This window comes from Erpetoichthys calabaricus, chromosome 6 (genome assembly GCF_900747795.2).
Source record: "Erpetoichthys calabaricus chromosome 6, fErpCal1.3, whole genome shotgun sequence".
Lineage (NCBI taxonomy): Eukaryota > Metazoa > Chordata > Cladistia > Polypteriformes > Polypteridae > Erpetoichthys > Erpetoichthys calabaricus.
The window spans coordinates 83,520,177-83,542,927 of record NC_041399.2 but is presented as its reverse complement, the minus strand read 5'-3'; the positions used below and the strand labels follow the sequence as shown (position 1 = coordinate 83,542,927).

The 22,751-nt window shown below is 38.4% G+C and overlaps 2 protein-coding genes across 3 annotated transcripts in view; one reads left to right on the top strand and one right to left on the bottom strand.

Moving 5' to 3' along the window:
• The window catches only part of afg3l2 (AFG3-like AAA ATPase 2), a 51,415-nt gene extending 44,080 nt beyond the window's left edge, over window positions 1-7,335 (top strand). For both annotated transcript variants that reach the window (XM_028803781.2, XM_028803780.2), the window contains exons 15-17: window positions 2,828-3,028; window positions 3,741-3,935; window positions 6,373-7,335. In XM_028803781.2, coding sequence (XP_028659614.1) covers window positions 2,828-3,028; window positions 3,741-3,935; window positions 6,373-6,615 — 639 coding nt within the window. In that variant the 3' untranslated portion in view covers window positions 6,616-7,335. The remainder of the gene's footprint in view (window positions 1-2,827; window positions 3,029-3,740; window positions 3,936-6,372) is intronic.
• Window positions 7,336-7,550: 215 nt separating this feature from the next.
• Window positions 7,551-18,023, bottom strand: tubb6 (tubulin, beta 6 class V). The gene is made up of 4 exons (XM_028803782.2): window positions 17,856-18,023; window positions 17,457-17,565; window positions 15,379-15,489; window positions 7,551-8,837 (listed from the first exon to the last, which is right to left on the bottom strand). The coding sequence occupies exons 1-4, from the start codon at window positions 17,910-17,912 to the stop codon at window positions 7,771-7,773; spliced, it is 1,344 nt and encodes a 447-aa protein (XP_028659615.1). The 5' UTR covers window positions 17,913-18,023; the 3' UTR covers window positions 7,551-7,770.
• Window positions 18,024-22,751: the final 4,728 nt, after the last annotated feature.

The window sequence follows — 22,751 nt, the reverse complement described above, 5'->3', positions numbered from 1 at the left end:
CGTTAACATTATATAAAGTTATTATCTGTTTTTACCTGCATTATTATCAATCTTTAATTTAATATTGTTTTTTGTATCAGTATGCTGCTGCTTGAGAATGTGAATTTCCCCTTGGGATTAATAAAGTATCTATCTAGCTAGCTAGCTAGCGCCACAGGGAGCATACCAAAAATATGCAGCACTACAGCCTGCACTCCGACATGCATCTTTTATTTCCTTAAATGACACGGTGACCAAATATTTAACCTCTGGACCAGACATCTAACAGGCAGCACAGGTCCTGTCACTTTTTCTTGGTTAAACCAACTTAGAGGTGATAGACTTTATTATTATTTGTAGCAGTGCTTTCTTAACTAACTGGTATTTTATCAGAGGGTTTTAGTGTAATATGATATTTCTGTAAGTAATATTCCATCCATCCATTATCCCAACTACAGTGTCACGGGGGTCTGCTGGAGCCAATCCCAGCCAGCTCAGGGCGCAAGGCAGGAAACAAACCCCAGGCAGGGCACCAGCCCACCGCAGGGCACACATACACACACCAAGCACACACTAGGGGCAATTTAGGATTGCCAGTCCACCTAACCTGCATGTCTTTGGACTGTGGGAGGAAACCCACGCAGACACAGGGAGAACATGCAAACTCCATGCAGGGAGGACCCGGGAAGCGAACCCGGGTCTCCTAACTGCGAGGCAGAAGCACTACCACTGTGCCGCAGTGTAAGCTGTTTCTTTACCTTTTAAATTGTTTATACATTCATATAAATTCTACACATGTTTTGAAAGAAAATACCATTTTTGTATTTTATAGATTGGGTCTGCTACATCTTGTCTGTACTTCCATCTATAGAATATTCCTATGCACTTTGTTTAAAAAAACAAAAACAAAATTACATCCTATGGGAGCTATCTCTGAAATGTGTTTGCATAATTTAAGACCATAATTTAAGTCAATAAACAAGTCTAACCACAGTGTATTTAATTTATTTTCTCCTGAATCCAGTGTTGTGCATAAACAGTTAAAAGAACGTTCAACAACGCTTAAGCCAGAAGTGAGAACCCATTCATATGTAAATCAGTATTTCATTTTTAAATGAATACTTAAACCAACATTGTTTATACATTGTGTTTTTTGTATGTATGGGAATTTTCTTGATGGCTTAAACTTAAGGTACAACTTCATCCTTACAACTACAACTATAAAAACATGTAGAGAAGGGGATAGCAGGGTAAGCTCCAGAAATGTTTTATTTGAGCACATTTTTTGGAAAGCATATATAATATTCAGAGGAGCATCACATCCTCCAAGCAGTCATATATGATGTTTTGAATTGACTTGTCTTGTGGTTAGGATTTCATTACCTTAATCACTAAGCCACCCGGCCAGCCTTTCATGCCTTATGTACAAATCGCACATCAAGAGTAATTCATGTGAACTGAAAAAAGTCTGAGATTATTTTTATCTTTTTTTCTGCAAGATACATTATACTGTGCATTTTGATGTGGAGCATTAAACATCAAACAACAAAGAATTTTCAGACCTTGCTGAGTGACGTCTCTCAGCCGTGTATCTTCAGCTGTATTTAGAGGCCTGCAGTCTGATGCGATTTATTTTGCAATATATAGCGATAGTTTAGTTTCATTCATGAATATAAATCAAGTTGTACATTCGTGGATTATATTCTGCTGCAGATTTTACTGCCTAGCATTAGATCTTTTAACAGTTCCTCTTAAGTGATAAGCCAAAGTTGTCCTCCTTCTGTATTATTTCTGTGAAGTTTGCAAGTATCAACAATTGTGTCTTTTCTACCATCTGGGAGAGCTTTAAATCAAAAGAAATTGTCATAAATGTAGTCTGTCTTAGCCATCAGTAACTAAATAGCTTAAATCATGGCTTCCCAAACTTTAGGTCAAGACCCCCCAACATCTTCTAGTGTCTGCCCCCACTAATATAAAGCCAATGCTGCAAAGTGTAGCCTGGTCCTCTTTACTGCTTGTAATTTTTGTAAATTATAAATATGATAATTTTGGGCTGTCTGATTTTTATTCCTTTTTAAAATAATTCATTAAAAAAACACATTGAGTGTGCACAAAATACATAACTACACAAAAAACTCCCTGTAAACACTTGACAAAATCCAAAAGTACAGTATTAAGTGTGAGGGATTAGAGTTGAGAATTTCACATTTAGCTGTACCTACTAAGAGTCAAGTCAAGTACTTAACAATTCAAGTTAAAAAAAATGGTGTTACCTCAAAATGTGCCACCATACAAATGCAGTAAAAATGTATCTCTCACATTCCCCACATGAGCATTAAAGTCTTCCCGTAGGACTACAAAGTCTGCAGGTGGATGACTTTCAACCATGAAATTTATTCTCTTCAAAAGATGCGGAAAGGCAAACAGTAGGAAACGTTTTCTTCTCTGCATCCTTAAGTTGCTTTGAGGTGGCCCAAAAGAGAAAACTCCAACTTTATTGTACATAGTGTGGTACTTGTGACTATCCACACACCCAATCAGAGCCTTTCCTATGGAGCTTCTGCAAAGTAAGAAAGAGACCACCCTTGTTTGAGGTGCCTGCTTTTGTAATCATTGCTCTGCCAATATTTTTCCAGTGTCCTAAATGAGCATTGAGTTAGTATGATCCACATATCAAGAGCCAGATTCCACTAGCAGCGTCCAGTTTTCATGAATCCAACTTCTCTTCTATGTTGCTTGACAGGCATTGCATCCAAATGTCATCCTTCAGCTTGTGAGTGGTGAGCCTAGATTACTCCTAGCTAAAGCAAAAAAAAGTAAATATTGTGGGTTTTTTTTTAATCCTTAGGTTTCTATAATCCCTCGTGGAAAAGGGTTGGGTTATGCCCAGTATTTGCCTAAGGAACAATATCTGTACACCAAAGAGCAGCTCCTTGACAGGATGTGCATGACCCTTGGAGGAAGAGTGTCTGAGGAGATATTTTTTGGACGCATAACCACTGGTGCCCAAGATGACTTAAGGAAGGTCACACAGAGCGCTTATGCACAGGTCTGTAAAAAAAGTTTCATGAAAGTCAGGAACAGAAAAAAGTAGTTTGTTCTAGAATTATAAATGTCATGTGAACGATAATGTAGAGGGTAAAACTCTTGCTAAATGTAACACTTTTTGTATATGTCATATGCAGTATGCATTATATATAAATATATATATATATATATATATATATATATACATACACTAGACAAAGAGTCAGTTTCGACAATGTAAGATGAAACGGGCATAAGTGCAATAGTAGTAAGTATAAGCATCACAAACCTGATATAGGTGTATTGAATGAATGCATAATTAGGCCTGGAGCTGTAGTCGAAATTGCCTTTCAGGCCTCTACAGCTTTAATCGAAGTCGCCTTTCTCTTTGAATTTTTGCGGCCGTAAATCCGCCGCCTGCCGCGATGTTGGTTGAAGTCGCCTTTCTCTTTGAATTTTTGCGGCCGTAAATCCGCCGCCTGCCGCGATGTTGGTTGAAGTCGCCTTTCTCTTTGAATTTTTGCGGCCGTAAATCCGCCGCCTGCCGCAATGTCGGTCTCGTAAGGTTTTTCGGGCAGCTGCGCAGAATGCAACTGTGCATTCGGCTTCGGACGTGCACAGAAGGCGACCACGCATTCGGCTTCGGACAGACATGAGTGAGTGAGTGAGTGAGTGAGTGAGTGAGTAGACTGGCAAATTATATATAAGATTTTTTTTAATGTCTTAATGCTCAGATTGTGCAGTTCGGAATGAATGAAAAAGTAGGTCAAGTCTCATTTGACCTTCCACGACAAGGAGACCTGGTGCTGGAGAAACCCTACAGTGAAGCCACGGCTAGACTAATTGATGATGAAGTACGAATTCTCATCAACACTGCCTATGAGAGGACACACAACCTTTTGAAAGAAAAAAAACCTGAGGTGGAAAAAGTAAGTGTAAAGTTAGAAGATGACTTATTTTCAATCCTCGAATTGTCAGATCAACTTGTCCTCAGGATCCTAGCATCTATAAAGAAGCATTATCATATTTATTAATTTACTAATTCAGATATCATTATCTATCTATGCATATGTCCGTTTTGAAATTAAATCTATAGCAGAATAGAGTGTGTAGAAAGCTAAGGGGTCCAAATATTTTCTGAATCTACTGTATATAATTTATGTATTGTATGTATTATATGTATCATTTATTTTTGTATGTATTTGATATATATTTCTTTTTTTTTGCCAATCACCTTATTTACTATCAAATGATCATTTTGATTTTGTTTCTGAGACAATCAGCCAAGTGTCCTTTTATGGAAGGAAATCACTCTTTCTAATGATGCATGTTTTTCTTTTTCAGATCAGTGTGTGACTTCAAATTGTCACATGTATAATATGAAATATGGTAAAACCACCAACATTCACCCTTAACCTTGCTTTTTTTACATGGGTTTCCTTTGGTAACTGGCAATTTATAGCATCAGATACCTGTGGAATGCAGTTGTAAAAAGAGATGTTTATTTGAGTTATTATTAGAAGTATCCGTTTTGTCTGAAGAATTAGTAGAGAAAGTTATTGAATGTAATGTAAATTTTTTGAATGTAAATTCTAAGAAAAACTGGAATACGTGTGGGGTAAAAATGGAAGAACTTGCATTCTACATACTAATAGCAACCAGGCCTGAGATTTGAACCCAGGATCTTGAAGCCATTTGGTATCAGCACTAGGTGTCACGTTGCCTCTTATATGTACTTAATTTTTTTATTGAAGTGGTTTTACCTCTGTCAATGTGGTATGATATTACTGACTGAACTATTCATTTCTAGATTTTGCAATAATAACAAATAATGTCACAGTGCAGCTTATCTGTTGCGCCTAAAACTCATTTTTAAGCCGTTATTTATTTGTTTATTTCTGCTTAGTTGGAACATCTGAGCAGTGGCCCTAACTACTGCCCCTCTTCTCAGGAGTGGAGGTCATTTGGATTGGTACCAGCCTCTGTGCTGCACTGCTTGCATATTTTTTATGTGTCCTTGTGGCTTTTGCATGAGATGTAAATGAAAGTGGAGTACTCGGAGATGTCTGGCTTTGATTGATTTGTGGCTCAAAATTTGTCAGGTATTGTATAAGAGAATATAGTCTCACAGCATTCATGAGTGAGCCTTGTGACAGACTGGTGTTTTGCTCAGAGCTGGATCCTGCCACTCCCTAGGCCTGGAATACCTGGAATAACACTACCGTGAGCATCAAAATAAGTCAGGTGGCTTTATTGTCATACCTTCTACTCACAGTATTGTATCATACAGTGAGACGAAATAATAGTGAGACACAAACACAGTACAAGTGAATAGGCTGGTTGTGAAGATGGATAGATAGATGGCTGTTCATTCAGGAGAAAATATATGTTTACATTTTCTTAAACTGTATGATTTAAAAATTGAGTATAAAGGAGAATACTTTTTAAAACGTTTGTGACTGGTTGGAATGGAATTGATATCTGATATCTAAGTCGCCTGCTCAAAAAGTGGCATAAATGAGTTTGGCTGTATGGAGGCTAAAAGATAACAGCATTCATTCATCATCATTTGTTTTCTAGCATTCATGGCTATACTCTTCAAAGTGAATTGCACTGACCTTTCTAGTAAATTTAGATCACATGGCTATTAGTAGGTGGCACGGTGGCGTAGTGGGTAGCGCTGCTGCCTCGCAGTTGGGTGACCTGGGGACCTGGGTTCGCTTCCCGGGTCCTCCCTGCGTGGAGTTTGCATGTTCTCCCCGTGTATTCCCCGGGCGCTCCGGTTTCCTCCCACAGTCCAAAGACATGCAGGTTAGGTGGATTGGCGATTCTAAATTGGCCCTAGTGTGTGCTTGGTGTATGGGTGTGTTTGTGTGTGTCCTGCGGTGGGTTGGCACCCTGCCCAGGATTGGTTCCTGCCTTGTGCCCTGTGTTGGCTGGGATTGGCTCCAGCAGACCCCCGTGACCCTGTGTTCGGATTCAGCGGGTTGGAAAATGGATGGATGGATGGCTATTAGTAAGTATAGTTCATACTTAGGGTTGGACTTTTAAATAAATGTATTTTTAGTATTGAGTCATTACATACAAAAACCATGAGGCACACTGTGAGGCTGTTTACTTGCAGTATGTGTTGGATAATGTGAGGGATTGTTTTATGAAAATAATGTAGATTTCATTGTCTAACATTTGCAACCAAAATGTTTCCTTTTAAGTTTTTGTATTATGTTTCTGGCTCATTTTCATGTAATAACTTTGAAGACCGGTGTTACCCCGTGACGTTTACAGTTTCCTTGTACAAATTTTGAAAACGTCACATGTCTAGCCTACTTGAACTGTGTTAACAAAAGATCTTTGCTTCTTGTTCAGGTTGCAATGAGGCTGTTGGAAAAGGAAGTGCTTGATAAGAACGACATGGTTGAATTATTAGGGAAGAGGCCATTTGCTGAAAAGTCAACCTATGAAGAATTTGTTGAGGGCACAGGTAGCCTTGATGAAGATACGTCACTTCCTGACGGCCTCAAGGAGTGGAATAAAGACCGCGAAAAGGGGAAGGAAGAGAGTACAGAAGAGCAGATTGCCAGACAGATCACTGGGGGAATGCCATTTTAAAGGACACTGTAGCACATAGGCTGTTTTATATGCTCTCTGGGAAGACCTGCATGTGAAACAGACATTTCCAAGCATGCACGTGGTAGTCATTCATTAATGGACAGCTGGCAGTCGGCTTCCAATTGTACAACAACTGTTCATACCAATTCTTATGACTGGGCACAACAGCTGAGAGCACTTCTTCAAATAGCTGGGCAGCAGTCATTCTTGTAGCAGAGCCAATGTCTCTTCACACAGGTCTTTAACTAAAAGAAAGTTTATGAAGAATTGAAGCAGAAAAGAGTGATGTGATTTATTTTTAATAAACAAATGATGTGTATTTAGTAATTTATCTCCAGTCTTTTTCTGTCATAGTTTCAATATGGACGTGTAATATATTTCTGTATGTATTATGTAAATAATGATCTTCACAAGTATACATTATATATTAAAAATATACTGGAAAAAAATAACAAAAACAAAACTGAGGAAGAAATTGTATCTTACAAAGATAATAACCGTTTAGAGTTTAGTATGACGTGCATATTTTTTGTCAGTTGGTTATCTGGTCAGGGTGTTTATCAAAAGTTTTTTTTGTTTTTTTTTAAACAGTATACACACACTATAATATCCGCTGGGTGGTGAGTATGAAGTCTGTTCAATAAATAAGTTCAATGATGTGTTTACCCACCGAGTCAAGAAAAATGATTGAACTACTGAGGATTAATTTTTCTTAATGTGCACTGTAGAGTTTTTGTTGATTTTTTTTTTAAAAAAAGGAACTAAAATTAAAACAATTGGCTTTTGCAGAAACATGTTTTCATTATTTTCTGCTTGAAAAACTGGATTTAGTGCACCTTGTACATATCTTTTTATGCAGTGGTGGGTGTTTGAGGAATTTTGCACTTAAAGCATATCGTTAATTACCAAATGACAAAAATGCAGACATTTGAAAATCTTTTCTCCACAAATTGTTCTTAGATGTTTTATTGATACCCCCACTTTTCAGTCAGAAAGATGTTATATTCCAGTATAGAAAACAGTTCATACACTCGTGTTAAGGTTCAGCACAATCAAACTAGGTCAGAACTATTAAAAACACAGCATTCCCAAACATTCCTGTTTATTTTAGAAAAAAAACCACTACGCCATGGAGGACAATTTGCTGAGTGACTTTCACTCTTCATTGACCTCTTCATCATCATCCTCAAAGGTCTCTTCCCCATCATTGGCCGTGGCCTCTTGGTACTGTTGATATTCTGAAACCAGATCATTCATGTTGCTTTCTGCCTCTGTGAACTCCATCTCATCCATCCCTTCTCCAGTGAACCAGTGAAGGAAGGCCTTCCTCCTGAACATGGCAGAAAACTGCTCTGATATGCGTTTGAACAACTCCTGAATTGCAGTACTGTTGCCGATAAAAGTGGAGGCCATCTTGAGACCACGGGGTGGAATATCACACACTGCTACTTTAACGTTGTTGGGGATCCATTCCACAAAGTAGCTACTATTCTTATTCTGGATTGCCAGCATCTGCTCATCAACTTCTTTCATTGACATGGGACCCCGGAAAACCGTAGCAACTGTCAGGTAACGTCCATGCCGAGGGTCACAGGCTGCCATCATATTTCTAGCATCAAACATTTGTTGTGTGAGCTCAGGGACTGTAAGAGCACGGTACTGCTGGCTGCCTCTGGCTGTGAGGGGTGCAAAACCAGGCATGAAGAAATGTAGACGAGGGAATGGAACCATGTTGACTGCCAGCTTTCGAAGATCAGCATTCAGTTGACCTGGAAATCTCAGTGAAGTAGTAACCCCACTCATGGTTGCAGACACCAGATGGTTTAGGTCACCATAGGTAGGAGTTGTGAGCTTGAGAGTACGGAAACAGATATCATAAAGGGCCTCGTTATCAATGCAGTATGTCTCATCTGTGTTCTCCACTAACTGATGTACGGACAGAGTGGCATTGTAAGGTTCAACTACAGTGTCTGATACTTTGGGGGATGGCATTACGCTGAAGGTGTTCATAATTCGGTCAGGGTATTCCTCTCTGATTTTGCTGATGAGCAGTGTGCCCATGCCAGAGCCTGTGCCTCCCCCAAGGGAATGAGTTAGCTGAAACCCCTGTAGACAGTCGCAGTGTTCACACTCCTTCCTCACTATGTCCAGCACGGAGTCCACCAGCTCAGCCCCCTCTGTGTAATGGCCCTTTGCCCAGTTGTTGCCTGCACCTGTTTGACCTGCAAATACAAGAGAATTTTTACCAGCATGTTCAGTCCTCTTGGCTGATGAACATTTAATAAATGAAAGAATGTCCACCATTTTCCCTTTATTTTGTATTCTTTTTGTCAATCATTTCATTTTTTTTTAATTCCTTCAGCATTCATCTATAGATTCAAAGAACAGCTCAAACATTGTGCTTTTAACCTTTAGATTTTTTCATTTTTTAATAGCCTTGATATTTTCGCTACTAATGAAAGCTATTTAAACAAATGTTCTGTTTCTACTGTTTTTTTCATATTCTGCCAAATAATCAAACTAAATTTCTTTTTAGGCCTGGATGAATGGTGAACGGTGAATGAATAACGCTGCACCCACACTATCTTCTAAAGCTGCTCAGGTATCTATTTGGTCATATTATTGTTTGAATCTGCATTTCCCATTACAGAATTGCGGGGGGCTAGTATCTATTTGGCCTGCAGTGGATGCAAGGCAGAATATCCTAAGGCCCGTTCAGTCTGACAGGGCCAGCTGTACACACCAAGTAGCTTAATTCTAGTCAAATATCAGCCTGATGTCCTGCCCTTTGATGTTGCTGCACTGACATTTGAGAAAACTGATGTTTTATGTTTGCTGTATTTGTGGAGTAAAACGTGTATTTTCCATTCAAGCTGAACTTTTCAAATCATGTTGTCCCTTCTTCCTCTTATGTTTCTGATTAACAAGACACAGCCTATGGTTAACATGATCTAATGTGGGGACACAAAGCCAGCATCTATATATTTTTTCCCCACATGATTTAATCTGCCTTCCCTGTCTTGGTTTAAAAAGCCTGGTGCCGCTATGAGCAGTCCACTGGTGCAGTTGACATATACTGGATGAGAATTAGAAACTTCAGATCTGAGGCCATAGTTCTGACTAATGGTGAGTGAACCCCATGAGCTCAGTGAAAATGTGGCAAGGTTAGGGAATTTCGGTGAACTTGTCAAAATGCATTGAAGTCAATGGGGAAGGAGAAAAATGAACTAGTGTTGAGTGGATCACAATGGTGTGGTGGTCTTTTAAGTGTCTCCTGAGGGATAGGCAAGTTTCTGCCACCTATGCTGGATTGACTATTAGGGTCAAAAAGCTGTGGCCTGAGCTGTGAGGCAGCAGTGCTAACCACTGTGCCACCATGCCTCCCTAAAACAAAATTATACTCTGAGTCCTTTACATCACTCTGTGTCTCCCAAGCTCCTATCACTAAGAGTAACTAACACCCATGGACCCTGTGATGCCAAGGACCAGCGTTAAATATTCAAGGGGGCTGTCCCTGTCACTCCCCAATCTGCACTAGATGGTGAGAAGCATAACATGCTTAAACTGTGCAGAACAACAAAGTGTTTTTATAGTAATCAGCTAATGTACTCCTGAAATAAAGGTGCTGTGAGTTGTGTGATGTTAAGTACATTGAATGTTTTTGGGGTTTTTTTGTTTGTTTGTTTTTAACGTATGTAGATTGCAAATTGGGTTGGGTAGAGACATTACATGTGCATGCATACACCCTTAAATTATTCATGCACACATGAAGGTCCTGTGCCAAACAAATTGAGCAGACAGTGCAGATTGGATATTGACATCTCCACCCAATGTGGCGGCTATGGCTCTGTGATGCCACACTAGCCTAGCAAATCATGGTGGGAAAAAAAGTTTGCCTAAGATAGTTCCAGAGCATATTTTCAGGGAAAAATTCAGTGAATAGGGTCACTGACGAACCCAGCAAATTCTCTGCAAAAAATACTTTTGCCAATCAACACTAGTTTTTACTAAACAAAAACAGTCACATGAATGAAGGCACTTATGTCATTTGCCACGCTGGTGCAGTGGTGGTTTGTGGATCACTCACTCACACACACACACACACCAAGACTGCTGATTCCACTGAGCTGGAGTCTTGAGTGTTACGGCTTGGCTGAATATTGTTGGCATTACTTCACCCATTCACTAACTGGAAGTTCTCCAATGTGTTATAAAGGTCTGCATCGGTTTATTTCAGCCCATCACAAAGTCTGTGGGTAACTCCTGCTTAATCCAATTCAAGGTCATGGGGAGCCACAGCCTGTCCTGGCAGCACTAGGTGAGGTGCTAGTCTATCACTGGGCCCACTGACTTCATTAACTGTTGGAGACAAACAAATGTAACACCCTTCCAAAAAGTCCGTGAAGTGAGTGGGAGGCAGATTAGGAAAATTTAAAACTTTTATCCTTTACATTTAAAGCACTCCCCATTGTGGAACTACTCGGGAGATGTTTTTTGAAACTTTTTTTTTAGAACTGAATAATCTTGTGTCCACAATGCTGGGATATTATGGTGAAACCCGAGAGCTCTGGTTTTGAAGCTATGGGGGATGTAAGCATTCCACACATCCTCTTCCTAACAGCTGTGCAGATGGCTAACTGGTGGACAATGCTGAATAGGCTAAAAAAAAGAAACAGTCTGCTCTGTCAAGTGCATCTGCTGGCACTCGGATCACAAAGTTTAAGCTTTAACCACATAAAAATGCAATTTTGTTTTAAAACAGAAACAAGTTCAGAAAACTGAATAGTGAGTCAACCTGGAGATTTTTAAAAATTATTTCTAGACAGTACAGTGAAGGGATTCTAGAATTAAATTAAGTCATCCTAACATACAGACCCTCTTAATCAAGTTCAAGGCAGAAATGGCATGAGGCCTAGCCCAGAAACAATTGGCACAGAGCAGCAAAAAATCATGGATTAGGCACAAATCAGTCCCTTTAAATAATAAACTTAAGTGCTCTGGTCCACTACTAACCCTGATTGAGCAGGGCAGCCATTCATTAACCCAGTTTACCTGACTTGTTTTTCTTTTATAAAAGAAAATGTTTTTCTTCTGTGAGTTTTTAGAAGTGGGTTCACTTTTTGGTTAAATTTACTGTAAGAGTGGAAGGCCACCTTACCTATGTCACTGCTTTAGCTTTGATTTCTTGTTAATATGATTTCTTACTTGGCATGACAGTCTTTCACAAGAGCATCAGTTTCAGATGAAAGTGTTTAGCAATCATGATTTGTGGCCATCACTTCAGTTAATCTCTCAGCTATCTGGTAATTAAAAAGGTGCATGGATAACTAAAACAACACCTTCATTTTCACAGATAATCATCAAGTGCTGGACTCGGCCATAAATATCCACAAAGCATAGCAGTGTAGGAATGGGCACAGTCCTGTGGCATTTGGCATTTCTTCCTTATGGCTACAGAGTCCTTGGTTTTGAATCCTACCTCCAGGCTCCACTCATGTGGAGTTTGCATATTCTCTTTGTGTGGTGCTCTAGTTTACCTCCCAAACCCCAAGGGCATCCATGTTAGCTTAATTTGTAAATCTCAAGTGGTCTGGTGTGAGTGAGTCTGCCCTGCAAGTGAGTGGCATACCGTCCAGGGTTATCTGTAGCCTTGCTCCCAGCTCTGTGCCCTGAAGTGAATATGCAGTGTAGATTTAGGGTGGGGGGGATGAAAAGAGAAAAACGTTACATCTGTTTTGAAGTTAATCTTGATATTAACTCCTCAGATGCTTCATAGCAGAGTGTCAAGTACTTCACTGGGTTTAAATTGGGTTTGTTTGAGGAGTTAGTTACCACAACAGGCAAAATGTGTTTAAAAAAAACGTGTTTTTCAGGTGTACTTTATCCGGTTTTCCTGCAGGGACAATAGTTATAATATATCAATAACAGGAAACCTAGCTACCAACTTACGAAGATGTGGGCATTAAAAGTAAAATGTACAGAGCTTAGAAAAGTCATACAGTGTTATGTAGTATCGGTGTAATTCATCTTGATACCAGATATAATATTAATAAAGCCACTCTTTTAACATATAAAGTAGAAGTTGAGCTCCTCTTTGAAAGATAATTGTCATTTCCAACCCTTTTAAGTAAAAAAGAAAGAATTAGTGTTTGTCTTCCCTACAGAGTTAAAGTATGTTTTTGCTAATGGTGTCATAAGCACTCAAATATAAATGAAACACATCTGGATAATACACTGAGCTAAATAAGTCATTAACCCAAGAAAAACATCGGATGTCTCCACAAGTCGGCCTAGAACAAGGTAATGTCCACATCTGCTCAACAAAGCATTAATCTGCTTGAGCAGCATGGCAGTCCAGGCCAATTCTGTGTTATTCTCCATAATATCATAATGAGATCCTACATATTGTTATTTAATAACATAACTAATTTCTTGACCAAAAACAGTTAAGTCCATTTGTGCTTTTTTCATCAATAAAACTGAAAGATGTGAATTGCTTTACTGGATTTATAACAGTCAGTTGATTGTGGTTTTACTATTCTAATCAGATAGCATTGGATGTAAGGTAGGAGCCAATCCTAGATAAATTCCCAGTTCCCGCAGGGCCAATTCTGTGCAGCAATTCATTCTAACACTTGAGTCTTTGGGATGTGGGTTGAAAACCAGAGCACTGAGACAAAGGCCCAACATGCAGACTTCACACACAGAAAAATCAGGTTGAAATTCAAACTCGGTCAGTTAGAGCTGTGAGGCAGCAATGCTAACCACTGGGTCACTCAAGCTGATGACCTGAACAGATGTAGTGAACATACCATTTATATATTTATATAGTTTCATTATTCATTAAAAAGCACATTTATTAAAAAAAATATCCATTTGTGAATCAGTACTTTAATATTCCAAATGTTTCCTATAGTTTATTTAGAAGTATGCTACAAAACCGGTTCAGCATCTCCAGATTTGTTATGTCTTGTATGAACAGCCCTCCCCATGTCAGCACAATACTTCTGTTGAAATCTGGACTTGGGAATGTGGGTGTCCTGGGCATTCTGCCAGTCCCCATAAGTAATCTCTGTTTCACTCAAATGGCCCAAAGGAAACTACTTCCGATGCACTATACCAAGTCATACCAGCTCCCTGGAAATGTCCATTTACATACCCCAGTAAACAGTGTTGGATGTTCTTATGATATATACATCCTGCTGGACCAGTCCCATGTCATGTACCAGACCTTTGGGTAACCTGTGATAAAATGGTTTGTAGCATACCATAGGCTTGTCCTTTTATGGACTTTGTTATCACTCTATGCTGATCATCCCAGTCAGGGAGTGAAAACAAGTGTGCTGAGATAAAGGAAAGCTACTATCAGTCTTTGTCACTGTAGGGTTGTGACTCTCAATGCATCACTCCTTAAATTTGTTAAACATTCTAATTAGTTTATTCACTCTCTACTGGGAAAAACTATCACACTTTTAATACCAATATAACACCATCTTAACCAAAATCCTAGACTACAATTTACTATATGAGCATGTACTGGCCCACACCTGGAGAGCTGCAATCACTCGCATTTAAAGAAAAGTCTTACAACAACCAGATCAATATTATTCCAGATTGCCTTGATAAAGGCTTTGAGACAACTAAGATAAAGCTGGCCTTGCCCCTGATGACCAGAAGTACTGGTCCCATGGAGATCATGTCTACATTACCATGTATAAGTGGAAGAGAAGAGCATGACTGTCTCAATTTGCTACCTGGAGGGATTCAGAAAATAACTCTGTCCGAAACAGTTTTGGACACCTTCAAATGATGGCAAAACCTTGGGCTCAACTTTATAATCATTTGCTTTCTAAGTAACAAGATAAAGGTTTGTAAGAGTAAAATTAAGAGGCTTTTCATTCTCCTGTTAAACCTGTAAAGGGGCATTACTAAATATTTTTCTCTTTAAAACAGAAAGCCATGGAGCTAATAAAAAAGGCTAAACATTGTTTGTGAGTATGTGAAGTGTGCCAGTTCTCCCAAGGTATAATATACAGAAACACAAAAACTGTATCCACAGCCGTTTTTTACCTCCATACTTGTTTTTCTTAGTCATAAGATCTTCTCAAGCCTAGTATAGTACAAAGCATGGTTATGGAAAATTATAATATTCAGATGACATCATCTGAGTAGTATTTTGGCATGCAAGGGGAAGTTTCTGTCCTGCTAACAGGATGGGCCACACATGCATATTTTCAGTCTGGTGTGCTTCCTAAATTGGGTATACGCACATTCTATATATATAAAAACAACATCTATGACAGAGCTGATAAAGTTGCACATTCCCACAGTCTGGTAACTCTTAAACCACATCAATTTGAAAAAAGTCGAGTTTTGAAGTTATGTTATTTTCCCCACAGCTTTAGTCTAGCAGCATAATTGAAAGCAAGTGAGCTCTCTTTTCTCATTAGAATGCTTTTATGTTCCTATATTAGTGGATGATAATACTTCATTATTTTAATGAAGACTTGCGTCTTTCTTGCTCATGTGAACTATGCACTCTTGTATCCCGCTCCCCCATGCCCAGCACACCTAACTTGACAGTGCTCTGCATTTATAATGTTTACATGACTTTAATATATAGGCTAAAAAGATAAAGTGACTGAAGCATTTAACAAAATAATGCATTTGAATTACTGTAATTATGCAGCACTGACACAAATAAAAGAAAAACTATATAAATGTTTAAAAGCTTTGAGCAGACTACTGAAGTGAAGTACTTACCAAAGATAAAATTGTCAGGTCTGAACAGTTGACCAAATGGCCCAGATCGAACACTATCCATGGTACCAGGCTCTAGGTCCACAAGAACAGCTCTGGGAACATACTTCTGGGCTGAGGAGAGAGAAAGTGAAGTACAGAGGTAAACAAAGTTAGTTAAGAATGAGCAAGATAAATAAGAAAGAACATTTACACACAAAGCCACATTTCACACAGGTGTCATTCACCTTCATATAGCTGATTAGCAAATATATTTTGCAGCAGAATATTGGTTTTGTGAAGAACAAAAGCAGGAATTTGCTTAAGGAAATATGCAATGTTTGCTGGTTCTCTGTATGTGAGTGTGCACATGTAATCCTTCTGATAGCAATTATCAGCAACACATCTGACAAGGATCCAGGGTCTTAGTCCATTCACCATTCTCTGGCATGATATGGTAAAAGATTAGCTATCAGAAGAAATTTGCTCAAAAACAAAAAAACAGTGGTGTGGGCTATAAAAATAAATAAGTATATATGCAAGGTGGGAGAAGTAAACAAGATATGCTAGTAGTTATGCAAATTTAACCTTCATTTGCAAACCTCCAATAATCATGTGCTCTTTCTTGTATAATGCAAGTACTAGCAGATGAATTGATTTATATTCTTAGCCACACCTGCTGGACTTTGCAAAATCAGCAATAGTTTTAAATATATGTATATTGTAAGAATTATTTTCAGGGCTGTTTCGTCGCATTTTACTGCTGAAACTGGCTGTAGTTCCCTATTACCATGTATTGTAAAAAACAGAGTCAGAAAAGTTTAAACAATAATGCAGAAACCACCCACACTGGTAAAAATATCCACCTAATTTTCTAACTGTTTTTGTAATGTCGCCAGCAGACACAGGAGATAGAAACTGGTAACACTCTGAAATGGTGGCCTTTGCTTTTCAGGGCACGTGGATTTAATTTCAAAAGACCCAGCTTAGTGATATCAACAGAGTAACAGAACGGTATGGGAAAGTATTAGTACATCAAGCAGAAGGCAAAAAAGCAACTGTGGTCAGTTACATACAGTCCACTCCCAAAAATGATTACTTTTATCAAGACAATTGTACCAACATTTTACTGAACCTGCTTTATCCTAATCTAGCAGCAGAAACCAAACCTGGGTGGAGTGCAGTCCAGCACAGGCTATACACACACATATAAAGGGACATTTTAAACTTTTTACTTAATCTGAGAAGCATGTCTTTGAGATGTGCAATGAAAACTAGTGTTCCTGGAGAAAAAAAAAACATGTAGGCAGTGACCAGGCCAGAATTTGAACTTGCTTTCAATGAGCTACAAAGCTGCAGTGCTGACCACTGTCATGGTATTATACAGATGAATGACACAGTTCTACATCTTAATTGAACCACTGAGGTCATTTTTAAGACAAGTGCTATGTTGTTAACCTGCATTTATTAATTGTAATATAAGAGGAAAGTCAGTATGTTTGCATGATGATAATGTAATTAATTTATAAGAATTTCCAAAACCCACTCAATGAAAAATGCACAGCTCAGCTGAATGGACTAATTGAGTTTTGGAATTTGCCTTTCAGTTATCAAATAAAGTGAATAAATTTACATGCACTATTTGGCTGGAATGAATAGCCAACATCTGATTCAACCATGAAACATTTTCTTAGTCATGATGATTCAAAGTACATCCAAGACTTATCTAACTTAGGAAAATTGAAATAACAAATTCATCAAATCTCAGGACACCTCAATGAACTGTACTCTCTCAGAAGTGTTTCCTTCCTAATCCAAGTTTCCAGCTCATAGTCTGCCTTCATACTAAGCTCCTGATGAGCAATGCCGTGAACTTTGTTTCAAACTTTGAAGCACGTTGTGGCAGACACCCTGTGAAGCATGTGACTCTCTTCCACAAAACCACCCCTCCTCCCAGCCCATCCCTTGGACTGTCGGCTGTTGGCACGTCTTTTTTACACAAAGCTGCTCAGAGATGTCAGGCCCTGGGTCTCATCCCTAACCAGAAGACATATATGCCCCCACCCCCGCCCCATTTTTTTCAATATGCTTCTCATACTTACAGGACGCTTCATTGAAATAGACGTTGATCCTCTCCAGCTGTAAGGCTGAATCACCGACATAATTTCCTGCTGGATCAGTGCCATGTTCATCACTGATCACTTCCCAGAACTAAAGAACAGAATTAGAAAGAGAAAGGTGTCTACTTGAACAGCCATTGATTTGAAGAGAAGAAAAGACTTTTTTGGGGGTAATGTTAAAACTATTCAAACAGAGCAGGAAGTTCTACAAACTCAGTAGTGGAAAATTAAAAGTGTTTGAGGAGATTTTACATCTTTATTTAAATAAGAGACAAAAAGTACCGCCCGGAAATTAAAAGTTTAAAGCACTTTACCCACGTAAAGAATGACTAGCAGTAATAGTACAAAAAAAATGAAAGAAAAGAAAAATTCATGGCATACCTTTGTCCCAATCTGGTTACCGCACTGACCAGCCTGTATGTGAACAATCTCTCTCATGATGCCGATGTGCCGCTAGTGTTGCCCACTGCGTCTTGGGAGTGACAGACTGCGAGACAACTCCCGATAAGTGACTCGAGCTGAAGTGAGGGAGGCTGCCTGCTTGACGAACACCAGTCTGTGAAGGGATGGGTCAATCCCTAATGGACAAACGAGCGCACCAATCAGTGGTAGGGATGCTGTTTAGAGGCGGGCACTGCCTTTCCAGCTGTTCCGTTGGCCGTAGCAATAAATCAAGCGGGAAGTGCGAATGCTGGAGTCAAGCAGCACTCAGCTGTTGTCCTCAGGGACAAGAGGAGGCAGGTCTCAAGACAGTGACAATGGATAGTACATTGCGGTGAAATTTAACGCGTGTACGTTTTTCAACAAATGTGAAAAAAAACCCACCAAAACATATATAGGGGAATTTACTAAAGGAAGAATGAACGACTGCATTCAAACGAGAGCCAGGCTTTCAGATAAGGACAGCCCACTTTCAGGAGAGAGCCTGTGAGTTTCTTCTGGAAAACGTTTTTATCCTATCAGTAATATGTTAATATTATATGTTCTTTTTATAACTTTGAGTTCCAGATTTCATTTAGTTCTCTCCAGTTTTATTTTTATGCCTATACGAGAGTGTCAATAAAATGAAAAAAAAAATGTACTCTTGTCTCGTAGAGCCACATGCGGCCAATAACGAAACATTACTCAAAAATACGCTCTTAAAAGCATAAATTAATTTGTAATAAACAGCAGGAACAAGATCATGTTTTACAAAACCAAAGTACCTATAGCAATATATTTAGCTGTATTCGGAAATTACAAGCTGACCGGTTTTATTTTAATTATATATACGTCTAATGGATCCAGCGTTCAGGATGTCGTCCCCATGTTATGCGGCTGTGACGCCGAATTTTCTACCACTTGACCCAATAATGTGTATGTTTGGTTAATAGGCAATCCCAAATTGGTGTGTGAATTGGTTAGCCCCGCGATTGACCAATATCCTGTCCAAGGATGTGCTATCAGGGTAGACTCTAAACCAGAACTGGATTAAGCAAATGGAAAATGTATCTAAAGCAAATAATATTCAATTTTCAATAAGTGCACAGAAGACATTAGCTTAACAACCTGGAAGTAAAAGGTCCAGTTTTACAAAACCAAAGTACCCATGACACCACAGTTTGCATTGAGCTAATATAGGCGAGTGTTTTTTTATTGTAATGATTAATCTAATGCAAGTAAAACGAACAATTTAAATAAAAACTGCTCAGAAGACAGCAGCTTTACAACCTGAAAATAAAATACCATGCTTTACAAAACTGGAGTGCAAACGCTTCCATTGTTTTGTCGTGTAATTAGCTGGATTCAACTAAGACAGGTTCATTGTTTATATTTTAAAGATTCCACTCATGCAAGTGCAATTCACAGTTTTATCGAGAAGTTCAAAGAATAACCTGAAAGTAAAATATGTTGCAGAGTATGTTGGCTCAGGAATAAGAATCTTTTTCTGCCAAATAACCTGTGACTAGGATTTGGGGAATCTAAGATGATGATGAAGAGATTTACTCATTTCAAATACATTTTTAATCAATGGAAGCACAGCCCTTGTGGTGGTGAGCTTGGCTGTTTGTCACCTGTTGCAGTCTCGCGGTAAGAAGTGCAGCTGTTGCACTGTACTGTAGTGCAGCAGGTCAGTGTTGTGATCATTGTTGCGATAAATGGAAATGCGTGAGGATCCAAAAGGGACACCGCACCCACCACATGACAAACCAAGTCAGGATCCCAGATTAGGACCCGAGTGCTGCCATGCAACGGGTGACACCTCAGCACCACACTAGTTCAGATGGAATGGAACCAGTGTGTGGTTTTTTATGGTGGCTGGAGTGCCAATTCTGCCACCAACCCCCAGATTTTTCCCAACAGGTTGAAGGGCCTACATGCTGGGCTGGTTGCAGATTAATGTCATAACCAGGACTGAGCAATTGCAGGTTAAGGGCCTTGCTCAGGTGCCCAATGAAGTAGAGTCACTTTTGGTGTTTACAGGATTTGAACAAGCAACCTTCTGATTACCAGTGCAGATTCCTAGCCTCAGGGCCACCACTCCGACCAGTGCTTTGGAATCATGCTAAATCTTAAAAAATAAAAATCGGTTGAAACACATAATAATTAAAATACAAATTAGTCAATCAAGTTAAGAAAAACACAATATTCTTATTAACAATCACATCACTGACTTTTCTAATTTTAGTTTTTGGTTACAGAGATGCTGTATATTTTGCACTTCTCAAACCATCATATACCTGCAGATGTAAGGTGTCTTTAATTTGATACCTCAATCAGTTACCACTTACACAATAATAATAAAAATAATACATTTCATTTATACAGCACCTTTCCCTTGCTCAAGGTGGTTAAGAAAACTCAGTACAAAACATATTTAAGTGCAGATTCCCAATATGAATTGTATCTGTCTCCTCATCTGCTTTCAAATGGCACACATACAAGTTGGATGTTTATACTTACTGATATTTAGAAAAAAAATCTTTAATGTATGGTAGGCTACATAGCAGAAGATATACAGAGTAGGCAGTGACAGTCCTTTTAAAATCAGGACACATTGGTATTTCACAACTCTGTTACCATCTATTCTTGGTTATTTACTGTAAGGAGTGTGTTACCTGTATAAATAAATGAAATCCTTTCTGGAACCTTCATATGGATGGGTCTTTTGAGAACCAAAAATGGTTCCCCTATGGCACCTCTAAATAATCATTCTGGCACCTTTATTTTTAAGAGTGTACTCAGGACCTCAAAGTGAATCAGGGGTGCTGATTCAACCTGCACATTTCTCAGTTTTTAGGGAATGGAAGCATTTAAACAGGAATAAAGAGTGCAACAGATAAGATTTGTGTTTTATATTAAAATAAAATAAATTTTATATCTAAATATATTTTCATTGATAATGGCGTCAGAGGGTAGTGATATGTTAGACACTAGTCAAACATGCAAACTATGGACGTTCATCATCTCATCTGGTTGGGCCATTAAAATTGTTGGAGGAAAGGCTGAGATTTGATCCCAGGTGGGGAAGGAATGAACTGCAGCAAACACTTTAGGTACACTTAACTTGCCAGAATTAAAGGAAACATTGTCATATGTAACATCTCCATTTAAAGAGAGATACTTTAATACCACAGGTATAACTGATTCTTAAAGCAAAACTCTTTATTTTACATCAGCTTTCATATGTTGTGATGTTTTGCTTTGCTATAACAAATAATGCACCAATGGGAATAAAAAGCAAGGTTTTGATAATTTCTTTTGAATCTGTATTATTATTACAGTATATTTTGCTTCCAGTACCCAAATGAATACACCTTAATCAAAAACTATATAGTAAATCCAGGTAGCGACCAGTCCTTGAGGGTCAACAAATAGCAATCGCTATATGAATAGACCAATTGCTGCTGCTCTGTTAAGTTTTACTTTAAAAATGTTTATATCCCCCCTTCATGCTTACAAGTTTTGAATGATGTTTTTCCAGTCTGGGATTTATATGAAGCTTTACACATTAATAAAGTATCTATCTATCTATCTATCTTGACCTTATTTAAGCACGAAAGCAGTTGTCCCTAAAAACTGTCCTTAAATGCGGATGCAATATTTACATCTGTACTTATCCTTTGTGACTTAACTTCTTTCATCACAATTTGTCACAACATTGTTAAGATGCATCTAAAGAATTCTACTGGTATGACTGGGTTCTCCTACTGCACCCAGTTAGTCTTCTGTAGTGGTGCAGACATTTGCCTACAGTATCATTCCAATTGTTTGTCTCCAGGTTGTGTGCTTTCACTTTTGTTCCTCATTTGTGCTCCTCGTGTCCCACTCTAGTAGAAAATTGCTTTTGAGCCACAACACACATAAGCAAAGTCAGGACAGATTTTAGTGGTTTTAGCAAAGAATGCTAAATCAAATTTCTACTAAAAGAGTACTCCTTCCTTAATAATCAGCAGAGCAAATCAAGTACATTTACTTTTTCCTCTTATGCTATCACAGTCAGTTAAACTTTGAAGTTTGGATTACTACTATATTTCTTTCAATGAACATCATTTATGAAGTTCTAATATGCTGTATATGATTCAGATTTCTTTTAATGAAATCTTCACATGGGCAAAACACATCGGTCTAATTTCTCCTCAACTGCCCTGATGAGGCCGGTCTTTTGCACATTTTAGATTCATCATATACATATTCTTACACACTTGCATGGCTCAAATTAAAATGCAGTCACAATATCTGTCAATGCTGAGTACTTAGCACAAGAGTTATAGATCTTGGGATGCCAGCTCTAGCCTTGCAAAAAGCCCCTTTTGTCATAACTGTTCAAACTGGCATGACAAAATTCCTCCATTACATGAGAAAAAATATCCCTGTATCGTGATAATGTGTGAATTATATAAGTAACACACCACTTGAGTCAGTATACTGAACTTTTGTATTTACCTTCTGAATACATTAATTAATTCATCTTGTATAGTATTTTAATGTTAATTACACTGAAAGGAGTGTATTTCTGTGGAATACTGTGCATAATATAAAAAACGTCTGATTAATTCTTAAGTTTATGATGCAGAGGAAAAGGATGATGAATTTTAAATGAGGACCATATTTTGTAAGACTACTTTTTACTTGTCTTCTATCATCTATGTTTTTTAATTCACTTTAGAAGCTTGCACCCAAAAGCCTGTAAACTTGTGAGCGAACTAAAAATGGTGGAAAAGTTTACAAATTATAAAAATGGATTTATTTAGTCATTTCTTTTATTAACTACTTCAGCTATTTATCCAACTTTAA